This window comes from Eucyclogobius newberryi, unplaced genomic scaffold (assembly GCF_026437365.1).
Source record: "Eucyclogobius newberryi isolate DKJ021-1_F unplaced genomic scaffold, fEucNew1.0.hap1 SCAF_9, whole genome shotgun sequence".
In the NCBI taxonomy this organism is placed as follows: Eukaryota; Metazoa; Chordata; class Actinopteri; order Gobiiformes; family Gobiidae; genus Eucyclogobius; species Eucyclogobius newberryi.
In genome coordinates, this window is record NW_027316532.1 from 17,165,498 (window position 1) to 17,179,256 (window position 13,759).

General features: G+C 48.2%; 1 protein-coding gene across 2 annotated transcripts in view; it reads right to left on the reverse strand.

Annotated features, from left to right (window-relative positions):
- Positions 1 to 13,759, reverse strand: part of LOC140353630 (ubiquitin-ribosomal protein eL40 fusion protein) — a 287,808-nt gene continuing 274,049 nt past the window's right edge. The window contains exons 1-5 of one of the 2 annotated variants that reach the window (XM_072438281.1): positions 2,606 to 2,692; positions 2,037 to 2,147; positions 989 to 1,075; positions 795 to 897; positions 1 to 100 (exon numbers count right to left, since the gene is read on the reverse strand). In XM_072438281.1, the coding sequence (XP_072294382.1) occupies positions 7 to 100; positions 795 to 897; positions 989 to 1,075; positions 2,037 to 2,139 (387 nt within the window). In that variant the 5' untranslated portion in view covers positions 2,140 to 2,147; positions 2,606 to 2,692 and the 3' untranslated portion in view covers positions 1 to 6. Of the gene's footprint in view, positions 101 to 794; positions 898 to 988; positions 1,076 to 2,036; positions 2,148 to 2,605; positions 2,693 to 13,759 lie in introns of those variants that run through there. The other variant, XM_072438280.1, reaches the window with a different exon arrangement.

Sequence of the window (13,759 nt, forward strand, 5' to 3'; positions counted from 1 at the left end):
CAGCGTCTACTTCAGCTTCTTCTTAGGACGAAGGTTGTTCGTGTGGCCACACTTCTTCTTACGACAGTTGACCGCACGAGGATGAAGACGAGCGTAACACCTGAAGAAGACAACACGGTTAGGACAAGGACCAAGACGAGCGCAACACCTGAAGACAACACGGTTAGGACAAGAAAAAGTGCTTTTCCTGTAACCCAACCGACCTGGATTTCAAAATGAAGAAAACTACTGGCCGTATGTTCGAGAATGTCAAATTGTGAGAATCCAAAAGCTGCAAAATTATCTTTGGGGATCTGAAGATATATGAAAATCGCTGCACGTTTGATGGGTTTCGTTTCATCTACGGGCATGTCCATGATCCATGTTTGCGCAAGAAATCTGATGCTGTATTTGGTCAGCGTGCAGACAGTGTTTCAGAGGTAAAGACATTTGGCGTGACTGTCAAAGTGCTCACATCATCATCAAGTGACAAGAAAAAGTGAACGTAGAGCTCAGCGAACACGCGCACAGGGCGACCGTACCGCGGATCACGACACTGGGGCCGCAACAGTGGTAATGACTAAAACGTTGTCTGCTAATGGCTCTTTTTCTGTGGTTGGACTAGTTAGATGTAGAGAACTAGTTTATTCAATATCTGCACCAATAAGGCCACTTCAATACAAAGCGCTCACTTCAGAGGAAAGAACTGCAAACCCTGTGCCAGGTGCGCTCTCAAAGGGCAGAGGAGTGCGCTCGCAAAGGGCAGAGGAGTGCGCGCGCAAAGGGCAGAGTGAGTATGAAGGGAGAGGACGCACTTGCGGCAGATCATCTTGTCGCAGTTGTACTTCTGGGCCAGTTGGCGGAGCGAGGGTTCAATGATGCCTCCGCGCAGACGCAGCACCAGGTGAAGAGTGGACTCTGAGGAACAGAACATGTTAGAAACAGTCCAGGCTGAAGCAGGGCGCCTCCTGCCGGTTGAGCGCCCCCTGCCGGCAGACACAAGCTTTACCTTTCTGGATGTTGTAGTCGGACAGAGTGCGTCCGTCCTCCAGCTGTTTCCCGGCGAAGATCAGACGCTGCTGATCTGGGGGGATTCCTGCGCCAGAAATACATTTAACATTTAGAACAAATTGTTTTCAGACATTCAGCTGTGTCTAAATCATGTGACCTGGACTGCTCCCCCTCTTTCACATAAAGGGGATTTGTAACCGTTTTTAAAAGTCTATTTAATGATAATTGACCATGAAGTTACTTTAAATGCTCTGTTGGCCACTGCTCGACCTGGTCAGAGCTCTGAAGCAGGTCAGACTCCACAAGGCGGGGCCAACCATCAGTCCGCCCCAGGTCAGCTGTGGCAGCAGTAGTAGTTCACCACTGAATGTGATGTGTTATATTAGTGTGTATTATAAAAAATGTGTGTGTCTCCTTAAAAAGGTTGAATGGACGATTTTTTGGCCCACATCTGAGTCTTATTTCCTCGTGGCGTGGACTGCCGATTAGTCCTGCCACGTATCAATCATAAAATGCACCTACCACTCACCTGCAGCCGCGTGCGGCTCGTCCCCATGAGCAGCACATTTCAGCGTGTCTAAGCGCATTGATCTATCATAATATAGTTCCCTCAGTGTACGGGACAAAGTGAAGACAAAGAAAGACTGTTTGAGCTGACTCATAAGAGACGGAAATCTACGGGAGACGAGACATGCGATGCGATCCGTCGGGCTGATAAACAAACGCACGTGTGTGTTGTATCAGGTCGCACGGGGGAGTGGCATGCACACTTCCACCCGAGTTCTCAAATTGCTGAAAAATCGTCCTTTAAGCGATGGGTCTGAAAATGAGTCTGGAAGTGAAGTCAATATCAGTGCCAAGAATCAGATAAATATTGAATCTGATGTCATTCATCACTGTGGATTTGTTCAGCTGATGCTGTGGCCATTTGGCACGTCTGACCAGTGTAAAGTTACATGTCTGACCAGTGTAAAGCTACATGTGTGACCAGTGTAAAGCTACATGTGTGACCAGTGTAAAGCTACATGTCCAGAATCACTGCTCACCCTCCTTGTCCTGGATCTTTGCTTTGACATTTTCGATTGTGTCGCTGGGCTCGACCTCGAGGGTGATGGTCTTCCCCGTCAGGGTCTTCACGAAGATCTGCATGTTTGCAGCTGAGGACACAAGAGACACATTCAGACCGGACACATGCCACGTTCACTGACGCAAGCTCCATCAGCGCAAACCAGTAAAGAGTTGTGCAGTAAAGAGTTCCCACCCGGCCGGGAACAGGAACGAATGTGTAGTATAAATACACGACAGGAGAAATAAAGTCTGTATTTACACAGGCCAGTCAGTCCTCTTTATCACAGCGTCAGTCTGGGAGTAAATGCTAGCAGTTAGCCGCAGTACATGCTAGCAGGAGTTAGCCGCAGATGAAGAGGGCCTACAGGGGCCACATGTGTTCTAACTTTTACTGAATTCAAACGCACCACAGCTGAAATTGACATATAATTAGCGGTTGACAATCAATTAACGCAACAACATTCGATATTGCGTTGTAATTGTGTCTTATTTACCAATTGAGCAGATAAAAACAGAGTATAATTGTCCGACAGAAGCGAGCACTCACCGGGCGCTAGCAAAGCCTCGAGGAAAAGAGCGAGGAAACGGAAACGCTATTTTACGTCACATCCGCTCAAAACTTACGCTTCCATAAAACGACTATAATATGAAAATAATAAATACATAAAGAAATAAGCGACATAGAAAAAACCATGTATTTGTATGTATATATGCAAATAACGAGGGTTTAAACGAGACCTGAAGTAGCTGGCCACTAAAGTATGAAGGTTATTTTGTTTTTTTTTACATCGAATTAAAACATTTTTTACAATGCCTGCATCACCTTCTCCATCTCTTCCTCCATCACCTCCTCCATCACCTCCTCCATCTCTTCCTCCATCACCTCCTCCATCACCTCCTCCATCTCTTCCTCCATCACATTTGTGATAAGCATTTGTGATTTTTCTCTTTAAACTTCTCTCTCTTGGTTTGAGAACAGATATAAATAAAGTTTTGATTCCTTATGAGAACTAAAAACACACATTAAAGCAGAAATACATTTGTAGCATGTATAAATCCTGCGAGTCCCCCTGTGCATTCTGGGAGAGCGTGAGCACATGTGCAGGAGGCCTAGGCCCCGTCCATGATACAGGCCGCTTCAGTCTTTAGCACTACGTAGCACAAATTGACAGAGATCTGCCGCTTTGTTTGTCACGTCTGTTGTCTCGTCTTCTTTTACTGTTTCAAACGATGCTGCGCTGATTCCATTTTTAATATAATTTCTGATGCCAAAAAAACAGGAGGTCATTGAATCTTTCGCTAGCCTTTCTCCAGCTAACGCATATATTAGTTCCACATAGCCGCGATGAGCAGTGCCGGCGCTAGCTTCACCGCAAGAAAACACGCTACGTCGATGAGGTCTTTAAGGATGTCACTAAATCCATTTTGAGTCCAGACTTCGTCACTCGGTGGAAATAGAAGACAGAGAAAACAGAAAAGGCGGTTTCTCGTAGCACATACGAGCATGCCACGCCCGTTTCCCGTCTGACGACGTTCATTTCCGGTGAAGCTCTTCCTTCAGTTATAACCTCTCGCTTTGGTAGAAAGTCCAGATTTGCAAATCATTTTAGCGGGAAATGTAATCTTCCATTTTGAAAATACAAAATAAACCGGTTCAACCACGAAGCAGTTTGTGAGGCATTATACTGCGCAACGAGCGCCACAGCCATGACGCTTCCTCAGGAGCCAGAGGATGGCATAACCTCACGAGACAGTGCATGACCTCACAAGGCAGAGCATGACCTCACGAGACAGAGGATGACATGACCTCACAAGGTGGAGCATGGCATGACCTCACGAGACCGAGCATGGCATGACCTCACGAGACAGAGGATGGCATGACCTCACGAGGCAGAGGATGGCATGACCTCACAAGACAGAGGGTGACATGGCCTCACGAGACAGAGCATGGCATGACTTCACGAGACGGAGCATGACCTTACGAGACAGAGCATGGCATGACCTCACGAGACAGAGCATGGCATGACCTCACGAGACAGAGCATGGCATGACCTCACGAGACTGAGCATGGCATGACCTCACGAGACAGAGCATGGCAATGACCTCACGAGACAGAACATGACCTCACGAGACAGAGCATGACCTCACGAGACAGAGCATGACCTCACGAGACAGAGCATGACTTCACGAGGCAGAGGATGGCATGACCTCACGAGACAGAGCATGACCTCATGAGACAGAGCATGACCTCACGAGACAGAGCATGGCAATGACCTCACGAGACAGAACATGACCTCACGAGACAGAGCATGACCTCACGAGACAGAGCATGACCTCACGAGACAGAGCATGACCTCACGAGACAGAGCATGACTTCACGAGGCAGAGGATGGCATGACCTCACGAGACAGAGCATGACCTCACGAGACAGAGCATGACCTCACGAGACAGAGCATGACCTCACGAGGCAGAGCATGGCATGACCTCACGAGGCAGAGCATGGCATGACCTCACGAGACAGAGGATGGCATGACCTCACGAGGCAGAGCATGGCATGACCTCACGAGACAGAGGATGGCATGATCTCACGAGACAGAGGATGACATGACCTCACGAGACAGAGCATGACCTCACGAGACAGAGCATGGCATGACCTGACGAGACAGAGCATGACCTCACGAGACAGAGCATGGCATGACCTGACGAGACAGAGCATGACCTCACGAGACAGAGGATGACATGACCTCACGAGACAGAACATGACCTCACGAGACAGAGCGTGCCATGACCTCACGAGACAGAGCGTGCCATGACCTCACGAGACAGAGCATGGTATGACCTCACGAGGCAGAGCATGACATGACCTCACGAGACAGAGGATGGCATGACCTCACGAGACAGAGGATGGCATGACCCCACGAGGCAGAGGATGGCATGACCTCACGAGACAGAGGATGGCATGACCTCACGAGACAGAGCATGGCATGACCTCATGAGACAGAGGATGCATGACCTCACCAGACAGAGCATGACCTCACGAGACAGAGCATGGCATGACCTCACGAGACAGAGGATGCATGACCTCACGAGACAGAGCATGGCATGACCTCACGAGACAGAGCCTGGCATTACCTCCCGAGACAGAGGATGCATGACCTCACGAGACAGAGCATGGCATGACCTCACGAGACAGAGCATGGCATGACCTCACGAGACAGAGCATGACCTCACGAGACAGAGCATGGCATGACCTCACGTGGCAGAGGATGGCATGACCTCACGAGACAGAGGATGGCATGACCTCACGAGACAGAGCATGGCATGACCTCACGAGACAGAGGATGCATGACCTCACGAGACAGAGGATGCAGGACCTCACGAGACAGAGCATGGCATGACCTCACGAGACAGAGCATGACCTCACTAGACAGAGCATGGCATGACCTCACGAGACAGAGCATGGCATGACCTCACGAGACAGAGCATGGCATGACCTCACGAGACAGAGCATGACTTCACGAGGCAGAGGATGGCATGACCTCACGAGACTGAGCATGGCATGACCTCACGAGACAGAGCATGGCAATGACCTCACGAGACAGAACATGACCTCACGAGACAGAGCATGACCTCACGAGACAGAGCATGACTTCACGAGGCAGAGGATGGCATGACCTCACGAGACAGAGCATGACCTCACGAGACAGAGCATGACCTCACGAGACAGAGCATGACCTCACGAGGCAGAGCATGGCATGACCTCACGAGGCAGAGCATGGCATGACCTCACGAGACAGAGGATGGCATGACCTCACGAGGCAGAGCATGGCATGACCTCACGAGACAGAGGATGGCATGATCTCACGAGACAGAGGATGACATGACCTCACGAGACAGAGCATGACCTCACGAGACAGAGCATGGCATGACCTGACGAGACAGAGCATGACCTCACGAGACAGAGCATGGCATGACCTGACGAGACAGAGCATGACCTCACGAGACAGAGGATGACATGACCTCACGAGACAGAACATGACCTCACGAGACAGAGCGTGCCATGACCTCACGAGACAGAGCGTGCCATGACCTCACGAGACAGAGCATGGTATGACCTCACGAGGCAGAGCATGACATGACCTCACGAGACAGAGGATGGCATGACCTCACGAGACAGAGGATGGCATGACCCCACGAGGCAGAGGATGGCATGACCTCACGAGACAGAGGATGGCATGACCTCACGAGACAGAGCATGGCATGACCTCATGAGACAGAGGATGCATGACCTCACCAGACAGAGCATGACCTCACGAGACAGAGCATGGCATGACCTCACGAGACAGAGGATGCATGACCTCACGAGACAGAGCATGGCATGACCTCACGAGACAGAGCATGGCATGACCTCACGAGACAGAGCATGGCATGACCTCACGAGACAGAGCATGGCATTACCTCCCGAGACAGAGGATGCATGACCTCACGAGACAGAGCATGGCATGACCTCACGAGACAGAGCATGGCATGACCTCACGAGACAGAGCATGACCTCACGAGACAGAGCATGGCATGACCTCACGTGGCAGAGGATGGCATGACCTCACGAGACAGAGGATGGCATGACCTCACGAGACAGAGCATGGCATGACCTCACGAGACAGAGGATGCATGACCTCACGAGACAGAGGATGCAGGACCTCACGAGACAGAGGATGCAGGACCTCACGAGACAGAGCATGGCATGACCTCACGAGACAGAGCATGACCTCACTAGACAGAGCATGGCATGACCTCACGAGACAGAGCATGGCATGACCTCACGAGACAGAGCATGGCATGACCTCACGAGACAGAGCATGACTTCACGAGGCAGAGGATGGCATGACCTCACGAGACTGAGCATGGCATGACCTCACGAGACAGAGCATGGCAATGACCTCACGAGACAGAACATGACCTCACGAGACAGAGCATGACCTCACGAGACAGAGCATGACCTCACGAGACAGAGCATGACTTCACGAGGCAGAGGATGGCATGACCTCACGAGACAGAGCATGACCTCACGAGACAGAGCATGACCTCACGAGACAGAGCATGGCAATGACCTCACGAGACAGAGCATGACTTCACGAGGCAGAGGATGGCATGACCTCACGAGACAGAGCATGACCTCACGAGACAGAGCATGGCATGACCTCACGAGACAGAGCATGACCTCACGAGACAGAGCATGGCATGACCTCACGAGACAGAGGAAGGCGTGGCTCACGTCGCCCCGCCTCATGTATCGGAACGGAAGATTCAGATTTTCTTAATTGAAAAAAATATAGTTCCATATTGGATTCAAACGGAAAGGGGGATTATAACTATAATACATACCAGATGACTAATATTATTATTTATTATATTTTATAAATACGTTTTTCCCCAAGATTGACAGGTGAGGCACACGTCACTGTTCAAACGTGTTGTTACCAAAATGTCACTTTTACACATGGTTTAGTTTGTCTGGACCTGTTCTAGTCTTTTTCCACATCCACAATCCTGGTTTAGTCCAGGTTCAGTCCTGTTCAAGTCTTGGTTCAGTCCAGATTCAGTCCTGTTTAAGTCCTGGTTTAGTCCTGGTTACGTCCTGGTTTAGTCCTGGTTCAGTCCTGGTTTAGTCCTGGTTAAGTCCTGGTTCAGTGCTGGTTAATGTTGGTTCAGTGCTGGTTAAGTCCTGGTTAAGTCCTGGTTCAGTGCTGGTTAATGTTGGTTCAGTGCTGGTTAAGTCCTGGTTTAGTCGTGGTTAAGTCCTGGTTAAGTCCTGGTAAAGTCCTGGTTCAGACCTTCAGAGCTTCGTCTTTGTCTGCAGAGACATAGCAAGATGTTAAATATTCCTGTCGTTTAAGGGCTACAAATACAACCAAACAAATACAACCAAAACTATTGCAAGAAGTAAAAATATACTTCAAACAGTGTCAAAGTATCAAAGCCAAGAATGTAGTCAAAATAGGATTAAATAAATAAATGCGTTTGAAACCAGCTTGTTTACCTGCTTTTGTTCTCTCTATAATTTGCCTTTTTATTTGCGTCCCATGGCGGAGATGATTGACATGTTCTCTAACCAATCAGGCCTCTCGGAATCCTTAGAGGCGTGTTTTACAGGGCGTCGGTGAAGAATCCATTCTGTACATTTGAACAAACAAACAACAACAAACAAAGTAACAAATCAACTGTTTTAAATCATGAATAAACAGAATCAAGTTTGTCCACGAACTCAGCCTTTTGTTTATGTCATTTCTGGATGAAGTTAAGTTAATTAAGTGTAATTAAGTGTTATTAAGTGTAACTAAACTGAACTAAACTAAACCAGTCGAGTGTAAAATGAGAAACGCTCTAAAAACACAAGACCTTTTTATCACAAAGACAAGATTAAGATAAGATAAGATAATCCTTTATTGTCCCACATGGGGAAATTTCATTGATGCGACGCAGGTAGATACAGAGGTAGATACAGAAGAAAAGAACAGATCACTTATAGGAAGTTTGAAAAACACTCTCAATAGAAGATCTCCTATAAACAAAAAATCCTATAGACAAAACCTCCCATTTCCCAACAAGGGATGGAGGGGAAAAATAATAAATAAATAAATGGCCCTGCGACAAGTTGGCCACTGTCCAGGGTGTACCCCGCCTAAGGCCCGAAGTCACTGGGATAGGCTCCGGTCACCCACGACCCCGAAAGGGACCAAGCGGTAGAAAATGGATGGATGGATGGAATAAATAAATACAATTGCATGTGACGCCCTCATTCTGGCTCCTTCTCTTATATACGACAAGGAACCACCCCAGAGACTCATGGGCCAATCACGTCACAATCAGACCCCGAAAAAACCACATTAACTTGTATAAACTCATACAGGATACAGGAATAATAATTACAATATTTCTTGACAGTTCATCGTTTCATGGAGTTTGTGAAGTGAAAGTCCAGTTGTATTCCACTGAAGAGAAAAGATCATGTTCTGTTTATTCAAAAGTATAACAGAGACAGGACAGACACAATAATACACTTTACTCATGAATATTCTCATCTAGAAGCCGTCAGTCTACTTTTTCTCACCTTTATTATGTTGAGAATGTATTTAAACTTCTCAAAGTACAATAGAAGCAAACAATTGTTGACTAAAAGAATTATTAGTTGCAGTTTTGTTGAAGTGATCTCTGTTTCACGACACGTTTGACTCACATGACTGTTGCACGTTAAAGGAGCTGTAAGTGAACTGTCTGCAGCTCTTTTGTCTCTGAAACAGGACACAAGGTCACATGACGTTCCACTGGGTCACATGACGTTCCACATGACGCTCCACATGACGCCGTCTCCATGGAGCCGCTCCGTGTTGCTCACCGCAGACATGGCGCGTGAACAGCAGTCGTTCCTCGTCACGAACATCCCGTTTAGGAACGAGCCGGACGAACACATTCCCACGTACAGACGAGACTTCACGCCATTTTACTGCAGACGGACAGAAGCCACGCCCCCACCAGCTCCTGCTGTGGCGACGCACCGAGACATCAGGTCAGGCACCTTAGAGCTGAGCCTTAGAGCTGAGCCTTAGAGCTGAGCCTTAGAGCTGAGCCTTAGAGCTGAGCCTTAGAGCTGAGCCTTAGAGCTGAGCCTTAGAGCTGAACCTTAGAGCTGAACCTTAGAGCTGGACCTTAGAGCTGGACCTTAGAGCTGGACCTTAGAGCTGGACCTTAGAGCAAGTGGATGCTGCTGTGTTTCAGATTATGTCCATTTGAGTTTATATAACTTGTAAATATCAGTGGTCCAAGGACAGAGCCTTGAGGAAATTATTTATTTGTACTTCTGTTGTTTGTCTCCTTCAATCTGTGGGAAATACTTTTACTTAAGGTATTTCAGGACTTTTACTTGAGTAGAAGTTTTTTGAGATACTGTATATTTGATTGTAATCAATGGCCCCTGGACCACAAGGCTTACCGGAGAAGCGCAGAGTGAAGCCATGGGGTCTTACACGGCCCACCCGCCGCAGCGCCGGCCCAACATCCCCCGCTGGACCAAACTCAGGACCAGTTTTAAGATGCCCATTAGCGCCGGAGAGGAGGGGTTTGTTACCACGGCGAGCGCGTACCGGCCCCACCGCCCGGAGCAGCTGCAGCAGCCCCCGAGAGCCGGACGAGGAGTGCGTCTGGAGGCGGGGCCGAGGGCGGGGCCAGCAGCACGGAGCCTGCAGCAGGACTCGTACTCCGCCCCGGACATGGTGGGCCGACGCCGCGCTCCGGCTCAAGGTCAAAGACTTTAAACAGATGTGTGAAAGTGTCTCTATTACTGTTCTAATACAGCACATTTTAATGACAGTTAACTCATCATTTTACTCATGAAACTAAGAGTAAATCATGATTAAAAATGTCTAAATTAGGACTAAACCACATTTATTTCATTATTTATATTTTAGCAACATTTTTGACAAAATTACTTTTAAAGTACTGTTCGGACGGTGTACTTTTACTCTTACTGGAGTAAAAGTACTTTCTCTTCTCACTGTGAGTAAATTTACATGTGACAAAAACTTTAGGGAGTGTCTGCAGTGCCGCGGCGCGCGGCCAAAACTGCGCCGCGTTTTAGCGCCGTTTTAGACCGCGCCGGGTTAGGGTTAGGGTTAGCCATGAGGCTATAACGGGCTATAAGGGAAATGCAGCGGTCCCTGAAACTGCGCGGTAATTTGACCGCGCCGCGGCTCTCCAGCCACGGCCAAAACTTTAAGTTAAACATTTATTACATTAAACATTTGTGTTTCTGGCTCCTTCAGATATGAAGAAGTCCGCCACATTTTGATATTACATTGAATTTAATCAATATTACTATTAAGATAAGATAAGATAAGATATTCCTTTATTAATAATAATAAAATAATAATAATAATATAATAATAATAAATTAATAATAATAATATAGTGCTTTTTCAGATACCCAAAGTGGCTTTACTTTTGAGAGATGACGTTACTTCTTACTTGAAGACTATTTCCCCCAAATACTTTTTTACTCGAGTAATTTCTTGTACAAAACAAGACTGGAGAGTTCAAAGATAAAATCAAATGAAAGTAAAATTTATGTCCCTCGTGTGTCCAACTGTCCCTCGTGTCTCCATCTGTCCCTCGTGTGTCCAACTGTCCTTCGTGTGTCCATCTGTCCCTCCTGTGTCCATCTGTCCCTCGTGTGTCCATCTGTCCCTCAGTGTGTCCATCTGTCCCTCGTGTGTCCATCTGTCCCTCCTGTGTCCATCTGTCCCTCATGTGTCCATCTGTCCATCTGTCCATCAGTATGTCCATCTGTCCCTCCTGTGTCCATCTGTCCATCAGTGTGTCCATCCATCCCTCGTGTGTCCATCTGTCCCTCGTGTGTCCATCCGTCCCTCGTGTGTCCATCTGTCTCTCGTGTGTCCATCCGTCCCTCTTGTGTCCATCTGTCCCTCGTGTGTCCATCTGTCCCTCGTGTGTCCATCCGTCCCTCGTGTGTCCATCTGTCCCTCGTGTGTCCATCTGTCCCTCATGTGTCCATCTCGTCTCATGTATTCATCCCTCGTGTGTCCATCTGTCCCTCGTGTGTCCATCCGTCCCTCGTGTGTCCATCTGTCTCTCGTGTGTCCATCCGTCCCTCGTGTGTCCATCTGTCCCTCGTGTATCCATCTGTCCCTCGTGTGTCCATCTGACCCTCGTGTGTCCACCTGTCCCTCGTGTGTCCATCTGTCCCTCGTGTGTCCATCTCGTCTCATGTATTCATCCCTCGTGTGTCCATCTGTCCCTCGTGTGTCCATCCGTCCCTCGTGTGTCCATCTGTCTCTCGTGTGTCCATCCGTCCCTTGTGTGTCCATCTGTCCCTCGTGTGTCCATCCATCCTTCGTGTGTCCATCTGTCTCTCGTGTGTCCATCTGTCCCTCGTGTGTCCATCTCGTCTCATGTATCCATCCCTTGTGTCATCGCCATCAAACAGAACTGAGTCAATCGGGTCGAACATTATTTTGAAGTAACGTTACTCTTACTTGAGTACTTCATGTGGCTACTCGGCTCACCTCTGAGTAAAAATACATACGTTGGCTATGCACATGATTTTGTCGTATCTAAGTAACAGAATTCTCTACAAATGACCACCGTTTTTATTATCGCCCAATGTCACGAACGGCAGAACGGAGCCAATTACGGAGCTGGAAACAGGCAATAGTTAAAGGCGCAATGGACGATTTTTTGCGATTTGAGAACGCAGGCGGAAGTGCGCATGCCACTCCCCCGTGCGGACTGATACAACACACACGTGCGTTTCTTTATTAGTGCGACCGATCGCATCGCATCTCTCGTCTCTCGTAGATTTCCTTCTTCTTCTGAGTCAGCTCAAACAGTCTTTCTCCGTCTTAATTTTGTCCCGTACACTGAGGGAACTACATTATGATAGATCAATGCGCTTAGACACGCAGAACCGGAACACGCGGAACCTACCACTCACCTGCAGGTGAGTGGTAGCGTTCTGTGATTTATACGTGGCAGGACTAATCGGCCGTCCACGCCACGAGGAAATAAGACTCAGATTTGGGTAAAAACAAATCGTCCATTCAACCTTTAAACAGTCTTTAATTGAATAAGACAGAAAAAAAATACAAAGAGAAGGCGAGAGTCGTATTCGTAAATCCGTTCCAGGTTCTGTACACAGGCAAATGGCAATGTCAGAGGTCAGGCAGAAGGAAATCTCAGGACGGTCCAAGGTCGATGACAGGATCACGAGGAGTAGGCAAAAATCAGAGTCAGAGTCAGAATAGGAATCAAAAGTCAAAAACGCTCGAATGCTAGGGCTAACTTGCCTGACCAGCCGTTCCCAACACGTTTTAACAGACGACTTTACAAAACCTGTGGGTCTGGGGCTCGACCGCATTTCAATTGCTAGGGCGGAGTTTAGAGAGCAGAGACAGAACCAATCACATAAACCCAGAAGTGAAAAAAACGCGACACGCTTAACTGGATATTACGTAGCCCATGTCAACAAGGCGTGTTCAACGTTATCTGTCCTGGAACGCAGAAAATGTCTCCTGAATCGCGATGACGCCCTTCGTATAACCGCATCTAACGCACATTCGTCATGACAAGTAGAGCGGACTTTCCTGATTGAGAGCAGAAGTAAACACTCGGTCATGAGCCGGGTCACGAGCCGGGTCACGAGCTGGGTCCGCCATCTTGAATGTTTTGGAACGGGGGTGAAGAGCTATCTCAGTGTTACGCGTTAAAACCTCCGCCTGGGATTGGATCGGTAAATTGAGGATCGACGACTTCACTGGCTCTGACTCGGATTCCAGACCCTTACGCATTTGAACAGAATGTGGGCGTGGCTGGCGGGTCAGACAAGGGGCTAACAGGGCTTCACAGACAATCTCGCACTGAACAGAGGAAAACAAAAACCTAAAATACTACACCCAGTGACTAACAATGAGATACAGCTGTGATGAGCTGAGAGACAAAAGGGGTGGTAACCAGAGGGAGAACAGGAAGGGAGGAGGGAAACGAAGAGACAGAAGACTGTGAGTATTGAGGCGATGGCGTCCAAAAACAGACCAAAGCCGCGGCGGGCTAAGACACGGGTAAATCATATTGAAGACGCGTACAGACAGGTGCAATGTCAGGTCATTTACTGTACCAAACCGCAGAAAAC